Source organism: Eupeodes corollae, chromosome 2, assembly GCF_945859685.1.
Source record: "Eupeodes corollae chromosome 2, idEupCoro1.1, whole genome shotgun sequence".
NCBI classification, from domain to species: domain Eukaryota; kingdom Metazoa; phylum Arthropoda; class Insecta; order Diptera; family Syrphidae; genus Eupeodes; species Eupeodes corollae.
In genome coordinates, this window is record NC_079148.1 from 146,832,216 (window position 1) to 146,849,096 (window position 16,881).

General features: G+C 37.1%; 1 protein-coding gene across 1 annotated transcript in view; it reads left to right on the plus strand.

Moving 5' to 3' along the window:
• The first annotated feature begins 13,369 nt into the window (after positions 1-13,369).
• LOC129944346 (fringe glycosyltransferase) overlaps positions 13,370-16,881 on the plus strand; it is a 183,778-nt gene continuing 180,266 nt past the window's right edge. The window contains exon 1 of the mRNA XM_056053709.1: positions 13,370-14,011. Coding sequence (XP_055909684.1) covers positions 13,880-14,011 — 132 coding nt within the window. The 5' untranslated portion in view covers positions 13,370-13,879. The remainder of the gene's footprint in view (positions 14,012-16,881) is intronic.

Here is a 16,881-nt window from a genome sequence, read left to right on the forward strand (position 1 = left end):
GATTTAAGTACGAAGAAGATTTTTCTATGAGACGGCAGGATAAGGGAAAACATTTATTGTAAAAATTGGTGTGACTGTAATGTTGCTTAGAAATATAGACAATCATATGTCTAGGTTTGGTCAATTGGTCCGTAGGAATTGTTTAAAAGGTTTTTGAAATGTAGATGGTAATAAAAGAGGTTACTATAAGATTCAGTCATGGAATAGTTTTTGAGTTAAGGCCGAGTAAAACTGAATTGGAAGTAGTTTGTAAAGCAGTTGTATGTCGAGAACAGTTTCCTATTTGGATGCCATATGCACTTACAATGCATAAAATTCAAGGCCGATTTAGCTTTGTCAAGAGGTAAAGCTCTTGATGGTGATGCATCTACTTAATTTTGATACAAGTGAAAAAAGAGGCTGGGATGCGACCCACACTGATAACGTTTGCAGGTTTTCGTGTTGGGTTAAAAAAGTTATTACTTGAATTATTCTTAAAAATTACAAAATTACCAACAATAAGTTTGAAAATCTAGTTTTGTTAAAAAGATTTTTAGTCGAAAACAAATATTTACCAATTTTAGTAGTATTTCTTAAATTATTTCAAATTTGATGAATTAAATTAATTTGAGAAATATCAAGAACCGACCATCAATTTTTACAAATTTTTTTTGTAGATTTTATTTTTTGTATGAAAAAACGGACTGTATTTTACGTGAAATAAAAAAGTTTGAAGACAATATTTTTAATTGAAAAGCTATATAAGTCGTAAGTAAATTTTTACCAAGTTTTAGTATTGTCAAAATTTTACAACTACATTTTTTAAAGCTAATGTTTCAACGTTTTGAAAAGATATTTGAGTCGAAAATCAATTTTTACTAACTTTTTTTTAAGTTTTTATTTTTTATTAAAAAAACTGTCAGTTCGATTTTTCTCAAATATTTTCCAAATGTTAAAAACAATATTTTCTATTAGTGAAAAATAGTTCGAAGCCATAATCTCATATTTTTGAAATGATATTTGAGACGAAAATCAATTTTTGCCAAATTTTGTTAAATTTTCTCTTAAATTTTTATTTTTTGGAAAAAACTGTCCTTCCGATTTTTCTCAAAATTTTACTGAATGTTGACAACAATTTTTTTTTTTAAGATAAAAGTAGTTTAAAGCCAATGTCTCAAAGTTTTGAAAAGATATTTAAGTCAAAAATCAATTTTTACGAACTTTTATTAATTTTTATTTTTTGTAAGAGAACTGTCAAATTTTTCTCAAAATTTGTCACAATGTTGAAAACAATATTTCTTATAAGTAAAAATTAGTTTAAAGCCATAATCTAAAATTTGAAAATATATTTAAGTTGAAATTCAATTTTTACCAACTTTGAGTGATGTTTTTTTTAGGTTTTTATTTTTTATAAAAAAAAAGTCACAATTTTTTTTGATTTTTGTGGCTAATGTGCAATCTACTCAGAGAGGTTAATTGTTTTAGGCGCTTGGCGTTAAGATTAGGCCAAATTAGTTAAGTCGCTAAACAGATAGTGGTGTTATTCCACCTGAAGTTTGTTTTGTCTGTGGTATCTTGCTTTAACATGAGTTTACAAGTAGCTAAGGGAATACCTATGCTAGCATTGTGAGCCAGCAGAGGTAAAGTTGTTTCGCTTTTTGCAAGTTCGTCAGCTTTGCAATTTCCTGGAATGCCTCTATGGCCCGGCACCCAAAGAAGGGCTGTTAGTGAGTTAATGGAGACAAATTCTAGGCACTTGAACGCAGCTTGGCTATCCGAGAAGATGCGTATATCATTAGTTGATATAACGTTTTCTCTAAGCCATGATAGGACTTCTTTTACATCGGGTAGACGAAAGGAGAGACTTAAATTTAGTCTATCTGAGTATACGCCTCCACCAACCCCATCCTCCGTTTTTGATCCGTCTGTATAAAATTTTATAGGACCATCGTTCAAAAATGATGTAGTCTCCCAAAAAGACCTGGGAGGTATAGTCACTTTGAAGCTATAGTTATTAAACTGAGGATGGGGTATGGTGTAGTCAATATTACTGTTAATAGTTCTAAACGAGTTCAAAATAGTGGTGTGGCCAATTCCATTATTGATCCACAGAGAGGAGGCTTGAAGCCGTATGGCTGTATTTTTAGCAGCCGTTTGCTTGCTGAAAATGTCCAGTTGTATTAGATGGAAAAGAACATCAAGCGAAGTGCTCCTCCCATACACAGGCAGGTTGTTCGTTGGACTTTGCTGAGTTTATCGCGATTTGTCGCTATATTTAGTGCCGTCCACCATACCACTACTCCATAAGTAAGGATCGGCCTTATGACCGAGATATATAGCCAGCGTGTAATGCGGGGCTGTAGGCCCCATTTATATCCAATGGCCTTTTAACAGGAGAACAGGGCTAGTGTGGCCTTGTTTATTCTCTCTTGAATATTAGGTTTCCAACTTAATTTCTTATCCAAAATGAGACCCAAGTATTTTGCTTGTTCAGAGAATTTAAGTGGTACACCGTTTATGAGCCCAAGAGTTTTGTAAGAGTTCTTTTAGTATATTGGGATGATTACCTGTTATTGCAGTAGCAACAACGTCCGCATTAGCAAACACTCTGTATCCCTCTCTTTCTAGAGTAATTAGTAATTCATTTATTACTAAGTTCCAAGGGAGAGGGGATAGGACACCACCTTGTGGCGTACCTCTACTGACACCCCTTTGTGCAGTAAAATCGCCCAGTTTAGAATTCATAATACTGCTTATCAGCATCTGATTAATCAATTCGCTGATCGACTTATCTACCTTCAGAAATGTCAATACACGTGCAATTGCAGATGTTTCGACATTGTTAAATGTTAAGGTGTACTCTTTATTATGGAGGGAATATTCGATTGTACGTACTATTCTGTGTAGAGCCGTTTCAACTGATCTCCCTTTGTTGTAGGCGTGTTGAGCCTTTGAAACGAGGGACTTATCAATACTTGCCCTTAAGTTGATATCGATGAAACGTTCAAAAGTTTTGAGAAGGAATGATGATAAGCTGATAGGTCTTAGGTCTTTAGGGTTAACGTGTATGGATTTTCCAGCTTTTGGAATGAAAACGGCTTTAACTTTTCTCCAAGACATCGGGTTGTCTAAGGCATCCCTTGAAGATGTTTTCTAGGATAGGTATTAGAAAACTTGCATTTTCTTGCTGCTCAGCTGGAATTATACCATCCGGACCTTGAGATTTATATGGCTTAAAGCTGTTAATAGCCCATTTGAGTTTTTCCCTAGTGACTAGACCTAGTGGGGGATATAATGTATTGTCACAACTATTTGGTACAATGTTATTAATAATATTAGAGCTACCAGGAAAGTAAACGTCTAGTAGCAATTTGAGAGATTCTTCGGTTGAATTGGTCCAGAGGCCAGAAGCGTTTTTCAAGCAGCTTGGCATGATTGGATTTTTGGAGAGGATTTTGCGCAACCTGGATGCTTCAGAGCAATCTTCCACGTTGCTACAGAAGTTTCTCCAGGACGATCGTTTGGTTTTCCTCAGTTCTTTTTTATATATCTTCAGTGATTCTTTACATGAATCCCAGTCAGACATGTCTCTAGAAGCTTTCGCTCTGTTAAAGAGTTTTCTTTATTCTTTTCAAAGTGGATCTAGCCCTGAGTTCCACCATAGTAGTTTCTATTTACCTCTTACTTGTATAAGAGGACATGCAGTATCTAGAGCTATATTTATGTCTAATGTTAGATTATTGACTTTGTCGTCAAGATCTTCAGTGTTGGAGGGGGTATTAAAGAGTTCAGGTTTTACTAAACTATTTAACGTTCTCTTGTATATTGGCCAATTTGTTCTTTTCAGATTTCGAAAGATCGGTTGGCAATGTGGTTCATTTATGAAGTTAAATTGGATGTATCTATTATTTACTAGAAATATTATATTATTTATCTTTTAAATAAAAACCTAAAACTTAAAAAAAATTATGTCGTTTTTAAAAAGTTTCAGTTCGAGTAAATAAACAATGCAAACAAATTACTACGGACTTATTAGTTGGGATTCCCAATTGTAGATTAGACCAATTAATTACTTTTATATAAGATTAATTGAACCCCAACCTCTTCTTCCATTAGAAAGTTTACAAGTTTACTTGCCATAATGTTTTGATACAAGAACTTGTAATTTTGGTAAAAACGAAATCAACCAACAATTAAACTTTTACCTTTTCAAACCTATACCATAGAGTAAAAATCTTCAACATCAAGTTGTTCGAAAGGATTTGGTTTGCACAAAGCCAAATCTACATACATATATTTCAAAATCTTCGTCTTGCTGCAGATATTGCCAACGAAAAAGCTATTTAGAATGTACCGACTTCAAAATATTGAGAAATGTCAATATTTTCAATTTCAATTCGACCAATCAAATCGATTACAATAACTTCATATGGGAAATTAAAAACGTGTTGTGGGTTATTTCATATTAAGAAAAGAAGCACATGTGCAAGTAATCATTTTCACAGGATGATAAATGTGCCTCTATTTTTTTTTAGTATCTGTCAAATTGTGGATATTGATATTGCTTTTAAGTTGACCATTTACATAATTTCAAAAGTGAAGCACGTTTTCTTATTCAAATGGAAGCACAAGTTGTTGGTTCTGATTTTTCAAATAAAGAAAAGAAGTTTTTGACAGGAGCATAAATGTGCTTTTTTCCCAGTACCTATCTGTCAAATTGAGGATACTTAGTTCTTTGAAGTTGACAATTTACATTATTTTTAAAGAAATACATCCTGTGGATATGTCAGATTAAAGAAAGAAGCACATGAGTAAAAAAAAAATTGACAGGAAGGAAAATATACTATTTTTTCTAAATATATGTCAAATTAAGCATAATTTTCTTTTATATTATTATTTAGAGTTCTTAAAATCTAAGAAATGTTTGTAAGAGCAAAAACATTAAACTCATTTGTACACCTTATTTGTTTGGATGCTTGACCTGTATGCCTTTTACATTGATTAGATTTTTATAACCTCCGTCCCGTAAACATAGAAACTTCAAAATTTATATCAATATTTCTAACACCCTCAGAGAGAGAGTTTCCCACAGGTCTTAAAAGACATAACCTCCACTATAATTATTATGACGATTCTGATAGGATACCTAATATTTAGATAGCGACATTTTGCTACACACATTTTTTATACAAATTTACATAATCTCGACCACATCCTCTGAAAGTTCATCTCACTATAGGCAAAAGTAAGGTAAGGTAAAGACATTCTAAATATAAACAGCCACCTCAAAACACCTGCTGCAATAAATCCCAATTAAACCTAGCCTCGAACACAAAAGTATGTTATTTGAGAGACCACTTATTTTGCCCAGATTAACCCTATCGAATCATATTTCAAAACCCAGCAACACACCAACAAAAAGGTGGTGATGTTGGCTTGGAAAGCGTGCAGTGACCGTAAAAGGATATCTTCTCTGCTCTGTACACAACATACACTGGGAGTGCATTGCAAAATCAGGAACACTCTGGAACTGACTGAACTGCATCCCATCACAATGTAAGAAAGTTGAAGTTGAAACAATAAGAAACCACACACAGCAGCCACACGCTGAGCGGATTACCACTGCCATTTGCCAGGTAAACTGTAATCCTTCTGTCACAAATATCAGCCATCAGTCGCAACCGCCAACGCCGCCGCCGCTATTCACCGCCACAGTGCAGCAAGCCGATCTGATGCATCAGAGTGCCCTGTGTTCTCCAGCTTCAACCTCAGCAACACTAGAACCAATGCCAATCACATTGCCCTAGGCCTCCTTGGGCTCTGCACCGGGATCGAGATCGGGGCTCGGGCACAATTGCATACTCGCGTATCTTGTTTTCCTTGCACTAAACACTATCACATCCTCGGCATCAACGGCATCAGTACAATTATTTATATCGCCCAAGCCTCATCATGATCCAAAAGTGCATCTCTTACGTCCGACTAAACTATACCACCAGGAACCTATCACAGTCCAGGCCTTGTCCCAATACCCTACGCCTTACCGCCTAACCGCCTACAGCATCGAAGCTTGCGATTTACAAGTATATCTTGATGATGGATCTCTAGCCCTGGCACTCGCACAGAGCAATGATGTATCTCTATATGCGGTAGTGCGGTGCTCCCATTCTAACGCTGCTGCTGCCATCTACATCTCCTTCTCCTACGTTCCATGTGGAGTCGTAGCTGTAGTCAAAGAGTTCTTGGGCAATTCGAGTCGAGCTCATGGAGCCTTTGATGGAAGTGAAAAATGATCGTGCAATCGCGCAAAAGGTATGTGTTCCTACTTCATAGATAGATACCTTCTTAAGTTCAATATAATGGTGTATAGGGACACGCCTAACCACAAGGTTTGACTATACGAGTATATGTCGTGTTTGAGAGGCTATAACTGAAATAAAGAACAGACTCACAGAAAAAGAACACCAGCAGCATAATAGAGGTACAGAGGTGCACCCAAGGAATGGAGATATGAATAACTATGGAGCGCTGCTGCCGCGCCATCGCCATCCCCATCCGGCTGACAATTTACAAGATCATGCAGTTGGCCGTGTGCCGAGTGCACGAGCCTCATATCCCCGGGCTGCTTGCATTGCGCGCGTCCTTCGTCGTCGTCCGTCGAGTCGTCGTCGCGTCAGTCAATTCCATTGCGCTGAGACAATGGAAGCAGTACAATTTCCAATTTCAGGATACCCATAGAGAAGAACGAAAACAAAGCTACACAAGAAAAAAAAACATAAAACTCAAGAACTCAAGACAAAACCATTCAAGAGGCAAACAAAAAAGAATGGGCATTGGATACTCTTTGGATGGTTTTTGCATGGCCTTTTCTTTATTGTCAGGCTATGTTTTTACCTTAACGAGATATCGCGAGCGAAAGATAACTCCAAACCCAACGACAATGGGCGTCGGCGTCCGCATAGTTGTCGGTCGGAGAAGCTGTGTTGGGCACTATACGATTGCTGATTCAATTCAAATGCCCCCAAACAGAAAGACAGAAGAATTTATATACGAGGACCTCTCTGTCTCTAGAGACAATTTGGAGCGAAGTGAAAGGATGAGAGATATGCATATATGGCAACATTTACAGAGGGCAACCAGCCAGCCCGGCAGCTTCCTTTAGCCTCATAGTCATAGTCCAGATGGAAATTGGTGCAGCTGCAGCACAATTGAAAATTATATTAAGTATACTCCGAGAGAGTGCACACGGAGCTAGGGGTTTAATGAGGTGAAGCTTTTGTTTTTAGGAAACATTTATAATTGATCTATGGATTTTCATACCCAAAGCAAAAGGGATAAGTGACGCTCTCTCCTCGTTTTGGTATCTAGAAGAACCTGAATTCGTGATATTTCAAACAAGCTAACGATATCCAAAATTTGACAGATATTTGGAAAAGAGAAGCACATTTTTCTTCCTGTCAAAAACTAATACCTATGTGCTTCTTTTCTTAATTTGATAGATTAAAACGAACAATTTATGCTTCAATTTTTTTAAGAAAACTTGCCTTACCTTTGAAGATATGTAAGTAGTCAGTTTTGAAGCACTCGACATCCACAATTTGACAGGTATTTTTTAAAGGAAAGCACATTTTTCTTTATGTCAAAAACTAATATCTATGTAATAGGCAAAACACCTTGTGCTTGCATTTTTTAGGACATCTTGCTTTACCTTTGATATCGGCTACTTAAATGGTAAGCTTTGAAGTCCCAAAATCCACAATTTGATAGATACTTGGAAAAAGAATATTTTGCTTTCTGTAAAAATGTATTACTTTTTTTCTTAATCTGTCATATCCACAACTCTTGATTGTTTTTTTTCTCGAGAACTTATTTGAAGTATGTGTGTTCTTTCTTTCAAATTAGGTAAACAGTTTATTATAACACTCAATATGCACAATAATATGCTTTTTGGCAAACAGAAACAAACTTCTGCTTCTGTCAAAATTTAATATTTATGTGTAACTTTTTAAACTTTTTTTGCTTGAACTTGGCTCTTTGCCTTTAATATTAAGCGAAATGCTATGGTGAGTAATGAGCAAAGTACTGAATTTGACAGATATTTCTAAGAGAAAAGCACATTTTTCTTTCTGTCAAAACTTCTTACTTATGTGCTTGTTTCCTTAACTTGACATATCAGAGCCAACAACTTGTGCTTCTGTTTTGTATGAGCTTTATTTGCACCATGAGCTTTACCTTTAAAATTAAGTCAATGGCTTATTCACTAAATATCAACAATTTGACAGATAGGTATTAATAACAGCACATTTTTTGCTCATGTCAGAAATGTTTACTATGTGCTTCACTCCTTAATTTTTTGATGAGAACATTTTGTTAAGATATTCTTTGCTTTCAAATGAAGAAAATAGTCACTTGACAGACAATTAGAAGTAAATAGATCATTTGTGCTCCTGTCAAAACCAATTACTCGTTTCATTCTTTTTATAATCTGACACAAGTTTTTTTTAGAAATTTTATGAGTTTTTTGGAAAATGATGTTTGTTTTAAAAACGTGATAAATATAGTCAAATTCACAGCATCAATATCAACAATTTGTAAGATTTGTTGATACCTAAGGAGTTGATTTTGACAGCTCGTGGCGGCCATATTGTTTCTTTTTACAGTCTACAGTCCGGGGCAGACCTGCGCCTCAACCAACATGCGTCTCCAGCCAGCTCGATTCCAAGCAAGCTGTGTCCAGTTTCGCACGCCAAGTTATTTGAGGTCCTCTCCCACCAGTGTACCCCACCTGAGTCGTGGTCTTCCTCTACTTCACCATCCCTCGGGATTGAATTTGAAGACCTTCCGGACTGGAGCGTTGATGTTCTACATGACCTAGCCATCTAAGCCGTTGGACTTTAATTCTGCTAACTAGGTCAGTGTCGCTGTACAGCCCGTACAGTTCGTCGTTATATCTTCTCCTCTATTCTCCAGCATAGTACGGGACCAAAAATCACCCGAAGAATTTTCCTCTCGAAGCCTCCTAAGACGCTCTCATCTTTCTTTGACAGGGTTTAGGCCTCAGAACCGGGATGATAAGTGTCTTATAAATGGTGATTTTAGATGCTCGAGGGAGGACTTTACTTCTCAATTGCCTTCTAAGTCCAAAGAAGCAGCGATTTGCAGGAGTTATTCTTCGTTTGATTTCATCGTTGGTGTCGTTGTCTGTGTTAATAGCGGTGCCATATACTTGGTCTTGCCCTCATTGACCACTTAACCCATCTTATTGGCTTCCGTCGCATTGCTCAAAAACTCTCCACTGACATCACGCTTTGATCTTCCAATTATGTCAATTTCATCTGCTTATCCAAGTAATGGGATGGACCTTTGGAAGATTGTGCGTCTAGTGTTGGCGGTTGAGTTTTACACAAATCTTTCCAGAACGATGTTGAAGAAGTCGCATGACAGTGGATCGCCTTGTCTAAAACCTTTTTGACATCAAATGCATCGGTGAGATCTTTTCCGACCTTGATAGAGCAGCGTGCATTATCCGACGTGATTTCGCACAAACAGATAAGTTTGCCAAATCTAGGCATTGCTCTGTAGAGCTTTTCCCTATAGACGCTGTCATATCCGGCTTTAAAATCAATAAAGAGATGGGTATCGATTTGAAGCTCCTGGGTTTCTTCCAAGATCTGCCGTAGTGTGAATATTTGGTCGATAGTGGACTTTTCTGGTCTGAAGCCACACTGATAAGGACCTATCAGGTTGTTGACGAACTGCTTCAGACGTTCACATAATACGGCAGAGAGGATTTTATACGCAATTTAGAGGATCTCCTTTATTCTTACAGTCACTAAGGATAAATCATCGTGTCAACTTTGAACGTCGAGCAACACGGTCAAATGATACAAATTTATTACCATCGCCGCTTTTCATGAAAGGGTGCAAAAGAATATAAGGCTAATAATTCCGCGTCGCTCACTAGAACTTGTGCTCTCGCAGACAACCATATGGTGAATTTTGCGTTATAACTTGGGCCTGAACCCATACAAAATCCAACTGACCCAGGAGCTGAAACTTAACGGCCAAACTTAAGGTCACGTGTTCTTAATATAGGATCTTAGAGCAGTAGGAAGTTAATGAGGCCCATTTTTGGATGAATGGGTACATGAATAAGCAAAATTGCCAGATTTGTAATGTCACCAATCTACCAGCGATTCACGAGGTGCTCATATGCACCAACATTAAGTTACTCTTTGGTATGGATTTTGGGCTGAAGTAGTTATCGTTCCGACCTTCTTCAAAAATGATGCTGGTTAGACCATCACCGTCAACGGTATAGTTCGGTGATAACCAACTTCTTGTGCCCTAAATTTGATGATATGGACACTGAAGGTATATGGTGGAGGGGGCCTACAGATTATATGCCGAATCCGACCGGCTAATTTCAGAAAGCACTTTTTTATGACAAGAGTTACTCTTGGAGAATTTGTCAATTCCTCGCAAGAGGCAGGCAGTACCCGTGAAAAGACTTAAGATGGCATAACAAGGATCGAACCCAAGACCTCTGGCATGACCGTCAAACGCACTAACAATCATGCCGCGGGTGCTACGTGCGTCTTTAAAATGATGTTATTTTTCACACAAAATTCCATAGGACTCTCAAATAAAGAACCTTATTGATTTGATATCTCATAAAAACTTGTTTTATTCAATTTAAAAATCGATCCGCCTTTAATGGAGAACTCTTTAAAGTATGACAGTTCATTTTTAAACTCCCTTCGAATTATACTCAAGTAGGTCCCAAGAAACGCAATTGCTTACACTCTTTTCAGTATCTACTAGTAGTAATAGAAATGGCGATCTCAAGGCAACCTGAGATCCAATTAGCGCTGTAGTGCGCCGTTTTAATACTAAAACTCGTTTGATCTGTGATAGAAAGATTTATAGAGAAGCTTCATACCGATTATGTTAGAGCCATGCTACAAGCATTGAGAAAAAAGATTAGGTCTCTAATCTTTGTCTCAGATAGCTCATCAAGTTCGTGAAAGAATGCTTTTTCAAAGTATTTCATTCTAGTGTTTGCCAAAGCATTACATTTGCAGAGGAAATGGATTATCGTTTCACTTTCTCTTTGGTAACTCAACTACGACAAAAGGTGTTGTAACTTCTCTGCATAAACTCCTATAGGCCAATTTCCGGTACAAATTGCAAAAATCCTGGATATGTCTTGCCTTGGCTTGCATAGAAGATCGTTTGTACAGGTTTTATTATAGGTGGGCGATATCTTCCTAGATATAATGCAGTTAGGTAAATTGCTCCACCTTCGGTTTGATTCAGTTTGGTAGATAGAAAAGATTTTACCCTTCATAGCAAATGAACTATGAAGGGCCGATCCTTGCCTTGCTAGCTCGTCAGCCCGTTCATTTCCCACGATACCACTATGGCCCGGAACCCAGATTAGGGTGACACCGAGGTTAATATTCAGGCTCGCAAGCTCATCGCGACATTGCTGGTACAATATAGATGAGAATGTGGCCGAGTTAATGGCTTTGACAGCTGGCTGACTGTCTGTGACGATAGCCGCATTTCAGTTTTGGTTTGGCCTTTGTTTAAGTATCTTACATTCCTCCCTTATTGCCAGCAGTTCATCCCGAAAAACACTAGCAAATTCAGGAAGCCTAAAGGATTTAGCTACATTTAGGGACTCAGAAAAGATTCCAGAACGAACTCCGCACTCCATCTTTGAGCCGTCAATAAAGATGGTTGTGTCGAAACCTATCGACACGATGTCATCCTCCCAATCTTCTCTGGATGGGAAAATTACCTTAAAACCCTTACTCGTGGCCGAGCTGCTTACTTTCTTCAAAGCTGACTCCGTGATTTCACTAATCACAGAGGTGTACTTTCCTGACATCAATAGCACCAAATCATCCGCATAGGCTACCGCCTTCACTCCACATCTTTCTAATTCAACGAGAATTGTATCCATGACCAGTAGCCATAGAAGAGGCGAAAGGACACCACCCTGGGGTGTTCCCTTACTCACGTGTTTTGTTGCGATTGTATTGCCTAGAGTGGGTCGAATCTTCCTATTTCAGTATCTAACTTAATAATATTTTAAAGAAGTTTATGAGGTTTCACAATGTTATTTTTCTTCTACTTTACAGAAAGGCAAGACACCAAAAGCGATGTTAAAACAATAAAACGAGAACCTAGCCACATTTGCATTTTGTCTAAATTCTCACGACAACGAACCCTTGCCCTTGCTTATAAACCTTCAAAGTTCATTTTCTATCAATGTCAAAAATGTCATCAAAACAAAAAAAAAAACTTCTCTATTTCTCCAACTCTCAGTCCAAGTCTTATTTTAAAACGAATTCCATTACTCACACGCTTCAACGCAATAAATCCTTCTTAAAAAATATATTCTCTTAAAAAAAGAAAACTCAAAAAATCTAAAACTAACGAGAAGTCATAATTATTAACCATAAGCCATGTTTACTCCTCCACCTGACAAGAATAATTGATTTAATCTTCTAGCAATTTTTCATTTATATTTATAAATCATACAACTTCTTGAGCTGCCTAGAAGTTCATCCAACGTCAAAAAAAAAAAAAACACAAAAACAACAGCGCACATGAACCTGATTAAAATAGTGTGCCTAAGCCATAACAAAACAAAAAGAAACAAAAAAAAAACAAAGGTGTCATCGTACCTTTATCGTTTATTGACCCTAAAATACACAATATTCACAATAGTACCTACCTAAAATAATTGCATTGCACATTTTCCCCAAGCAAGCACATTTTTTGTTTCTTATTCACCGGAAAATTGAAAACCATCCGTCGCGTCGTGTGTGTGTGTGTCCTCAACAGAAAACAGATCGAGCAAAAATAAACACAAACAAAAACCACAAAAAGAGAGAAAGCAAGCGAAAAATATGATTAAAATGAGATCTAAAAATGGAAAAACAACAATTCACAATATAACAAACGTCCAAGAGAGACAGAGATAGAGCAAACAACAAAAAAGAAGGAGAGTAAACAATGGAAATGCCGGTCAAATGACATCAAAGTAAAGCAACAACACCACACCACTCACTTGTTTCCCCATTCCCATCCCTCATATCCTTCCAAAAACAACAACAACAACAAAATCTTATTGCAAAATAGAAAACGCAAAACGCACATCCAACAACAAAAACAACAAAATGTAAACAGAAGGAAAGAGAGAAACCTGTTGAAGTGATGGTAATCTATGCAGAAAAATTCCAATAGGAACACATATAACCATCTCTTTCCCCATCACTCAACCGATTGCCGACTCTTTCTACCAACTAGATCAGTCGATCATTTGTGTTGTGAGATTTTTTCGAGGTAGCGGCGAACTAAGCGAGACTCGAGCCGATCAGTCGACTCGTATTATTTGAATGTGGCGGGAGTGTTCACGGTGAATTTTCAATTCAAATTTTTCTCCAATCGTTTTCTGTTTTACGTGATTTTTTCGATTCCCGTATTTTTCGATCGAATTAAATTTGAATAAATTATAAGATAAAAAAGTATTTTGCGCTAAACTATTAAAAAGGTTATATTTTTTGTATGAATTTATTGTTCTTGAGAAATAATTTATCAATCAAAACAATTTGATTCGGTTTAAATGAATCTTAAGTGAAAAATTGCCTTTGAGCCAGTTTCATATCAATCAATCAATTTATTGTGAATGAAACGAAACGAACCTACAATTTAACGGTGTACTATTTTTATTTTGTTTGTTATCACAGTGAATTTATTTTATTTTTGTTTGTTGAAAGTGCGAATTGAATTGAATTGAGTGGTGAAAAATAAAAGTGAATAAAAACGGGAGCATGCTTCTTCGTTCGTCGTCGTGGGGAGGCTATTGCTAAATTTTTATTAAATAATGAGCATAACGCTGTCATTGCCGCAACGATATAAGCGCATTCTTCAAGCAATGACACTCGCTGTGGTAATCGTCTATAGCACTTTGGTGCTGTATCAAACTGCCTACGGATATCCTGGTCCTGGCATTCAGGTGAGTTGTATCCCTAGCCCTAGCCTTTCCGTTTGTCATATTTTCGAGATACGTAGGTATTATCGACTTTTGTTTTCGACGGGCTTGAGACTGAATTGAAAAATGGCAAAGCAACAAAACGAACGCAAAACAATGCGAAGTTTTGAATTTATTGACATGCAAATACTTTTGGAAGTTAATGTTTTTTTTTTGTTTTTCGAATGCAGATATGAAGTCTCTTTTTTTTTGAGTTAACATATTTTTAAATTGTCTTTTTTCTGTTGTGTTTTTGCGTAAACGATGACGACGTTGCGACGATGCATGGTTGTTGGTTGGTTTGTTTTTGGGCGCTGGTTGTGCGCCATTTTTATGCCTGATGTCGGCTTTTGTCATTCCATATCCATATCCATATAAATATAAATATTCACCTCGCTTAGGCACCACCATATGTGGGTGTTGCAGAATCACGGGACATGCCACATGCATTTTATTTTTGTATATATTTTTGTTCAATGACGACGACGCAACGACGGACGACTACGATTGCTACGAAGCTCGATTGTTTTTTGAGGACTTTGTCACGGGCGGCTGTGGGCAGAATTTGTCGTTGCTCGTTGCGCTGGCTGTTAGCTGCGGGTCTCTCGTCCGTTGCCATTCGTCTGCTCCTCAAACGAACAATTCATGAGAGTTCGGTATTTTGCCTGTCGGATTTTTATGGAAGATTATACACAAAATATATTATTTTGCATTTTTTTAAACTTTTGTGTTTTGTTTTTTTTTTTTTACTGTCGTTCACTCGGTCGGTTTGCAGATTTATTGTGTGCATAACAATTTTTATTTTTACGGGATTCTAGGGATTGTTTTGTATGGGGGCGTATGATGTTCAGTTTAGTTTAGTTCAGATGTCTCTATAGGTACAAAGGTTTATATTCTAAATGAAGGTCGCGTAGTGTGGATGGGAGGGGAGGGCGTGGAGTTACTATAGTTTTTCAATTTTAGAAAAGTCAACTTTTAATTCCAAAAAAAACACTGCACTCTGACAAATGTTGTTGAAAATTCATTTGTGCATTGAAGTGTCTTTTTTCTGTTGATATGTTGACTTTGATAAATTACCAATTTCAAAGTTCAATTAATGTTAGAATTTAGATGAAACTTTGTAGGTAGATGTTCTGATCCTGGGGAGGACCGTATACGGTGTTTTTCATATTTTTAATTCAGTTTGTGTTTTAGTGTCAGTATAAGCTCTTACTTATGTTTCTACCTGGATGGATTATAGACGAGGATAGATTAGAGGGTTGAGGTTAGAAAATTAATTAATTTTAGGATTAATAGCAAATATAATCCTTTATAAGTCAACAGGATAACCGTAGTCAAATGATACTTGATATTATTTCTTTCAAATCAAAGAGGTAGAAGGGGGGGGGGGGGTTAAAGTTATATCAACTTCAACTGTCAATTTTAGAAGATGGGTGAAACCCGTTTGACTTTAAGACACGAAATACTTATTTGTTGTTAACGTCGATAGGATTGATGTCAACATCGGTAGAATTTCGGAATAATTCAAAATTGGTACAGAAATTGGCGAAAATATTATGAACAAATATCGAAAAGTAAAACAGAAAACCATTTGAGCATAAAAGTTATTTAAGGTTGTGTATCGAAAATAGGTCTGGGCAAAAGACGCAATCCGACGAAACTTTCACTAGTCTGTCTTCATTTTGCCAAAATCGAAAACGAGACTAAAATAAATACTTTTTGGGCATATTGTTGTTGAGATATTGTAAAACTATCGTAAATTATTTTTTAAAAGGTGTAAGTACATTTTGAGATGGTTAAAAATCAGCTAACGAAAAATAAACATTTTGGTGAGCGTTAAGCTTAACAAATCAAGTAGAGTATTATACTCTTTAAGCCCGATGAATTTCAAACCTGTGTCCATGTTTCCCTTGAATTAAGCCTTCCAAATTTGTATATCTTAATCATGGGCTTTTGACGCATAATTTTGATGTTATGACTGCTACGGTGGGTGAACACAAGAGACTGGGTATCCAATGGCGCCTAAAGGAAACATTAAGCCATTTGGACTATGCTGACGACATATGCTCAATGGCAAACAGAAATGGAGATCTCAGCCAAATGTGCCACTCTCTGCGACAAAATGGGGAGGTGGCTGGCTTAAGGATTAATGGCAGTAAGACTAAGTTAACGCAAACCAGCCGAAACCAACAACAACAGGTTATTGTGAGACAAGTGGCAGTAGAAGAGATCACCCAGTTCATCTTTGTGGGAAGCTATTAGGCACTCGATAGTGGAACGGACCTGGATGTCAATAATAGAATAAATAAAGCCTGTAGTTCATTTGGAATGGTTTCTAAAGTTTGGAACTCCTGGAAAATAGCGCTCCGTACCAAGTTAAAGTTGTTTGAGTCCAACGTAAAATTTGTTCTGCTATATGCCTGCGAGACGTGGATGTGCTCGAGAATTTTGCAAATTTTCGTCAACCGCTGCCTACGATACATCCTGAACATCCGGTGGCCACAAACCATATTTAACGATGAACTGTGGCTCAGGACTGGGAAAACAAATGTGGATGTTGACATCGCGCAGAGAAAGTGGTGCTGGATGGGCCATTCATTGAGGAAGAAGTTTTCAATGGAATTCTCAAGGTAGAAGGCAGCCTGGAAGACCAAGAGAATCATGGAGATCATCTGTCATGAAGGAAGCTCGGTCCCAAAACGTGGTCTTAGCTGAGGTATCGTGCTAGGAATAGAGAGAGATAGAAGGAGCTGGTTGCCTCCCTTTGCTTCAGGAGGAGTTAAAGTGCTGCTACTAGCAGCCGGAAAAGAAGAACAAGAAGACGCATAATTATTTCCCTTGTGTTAATTCATAAC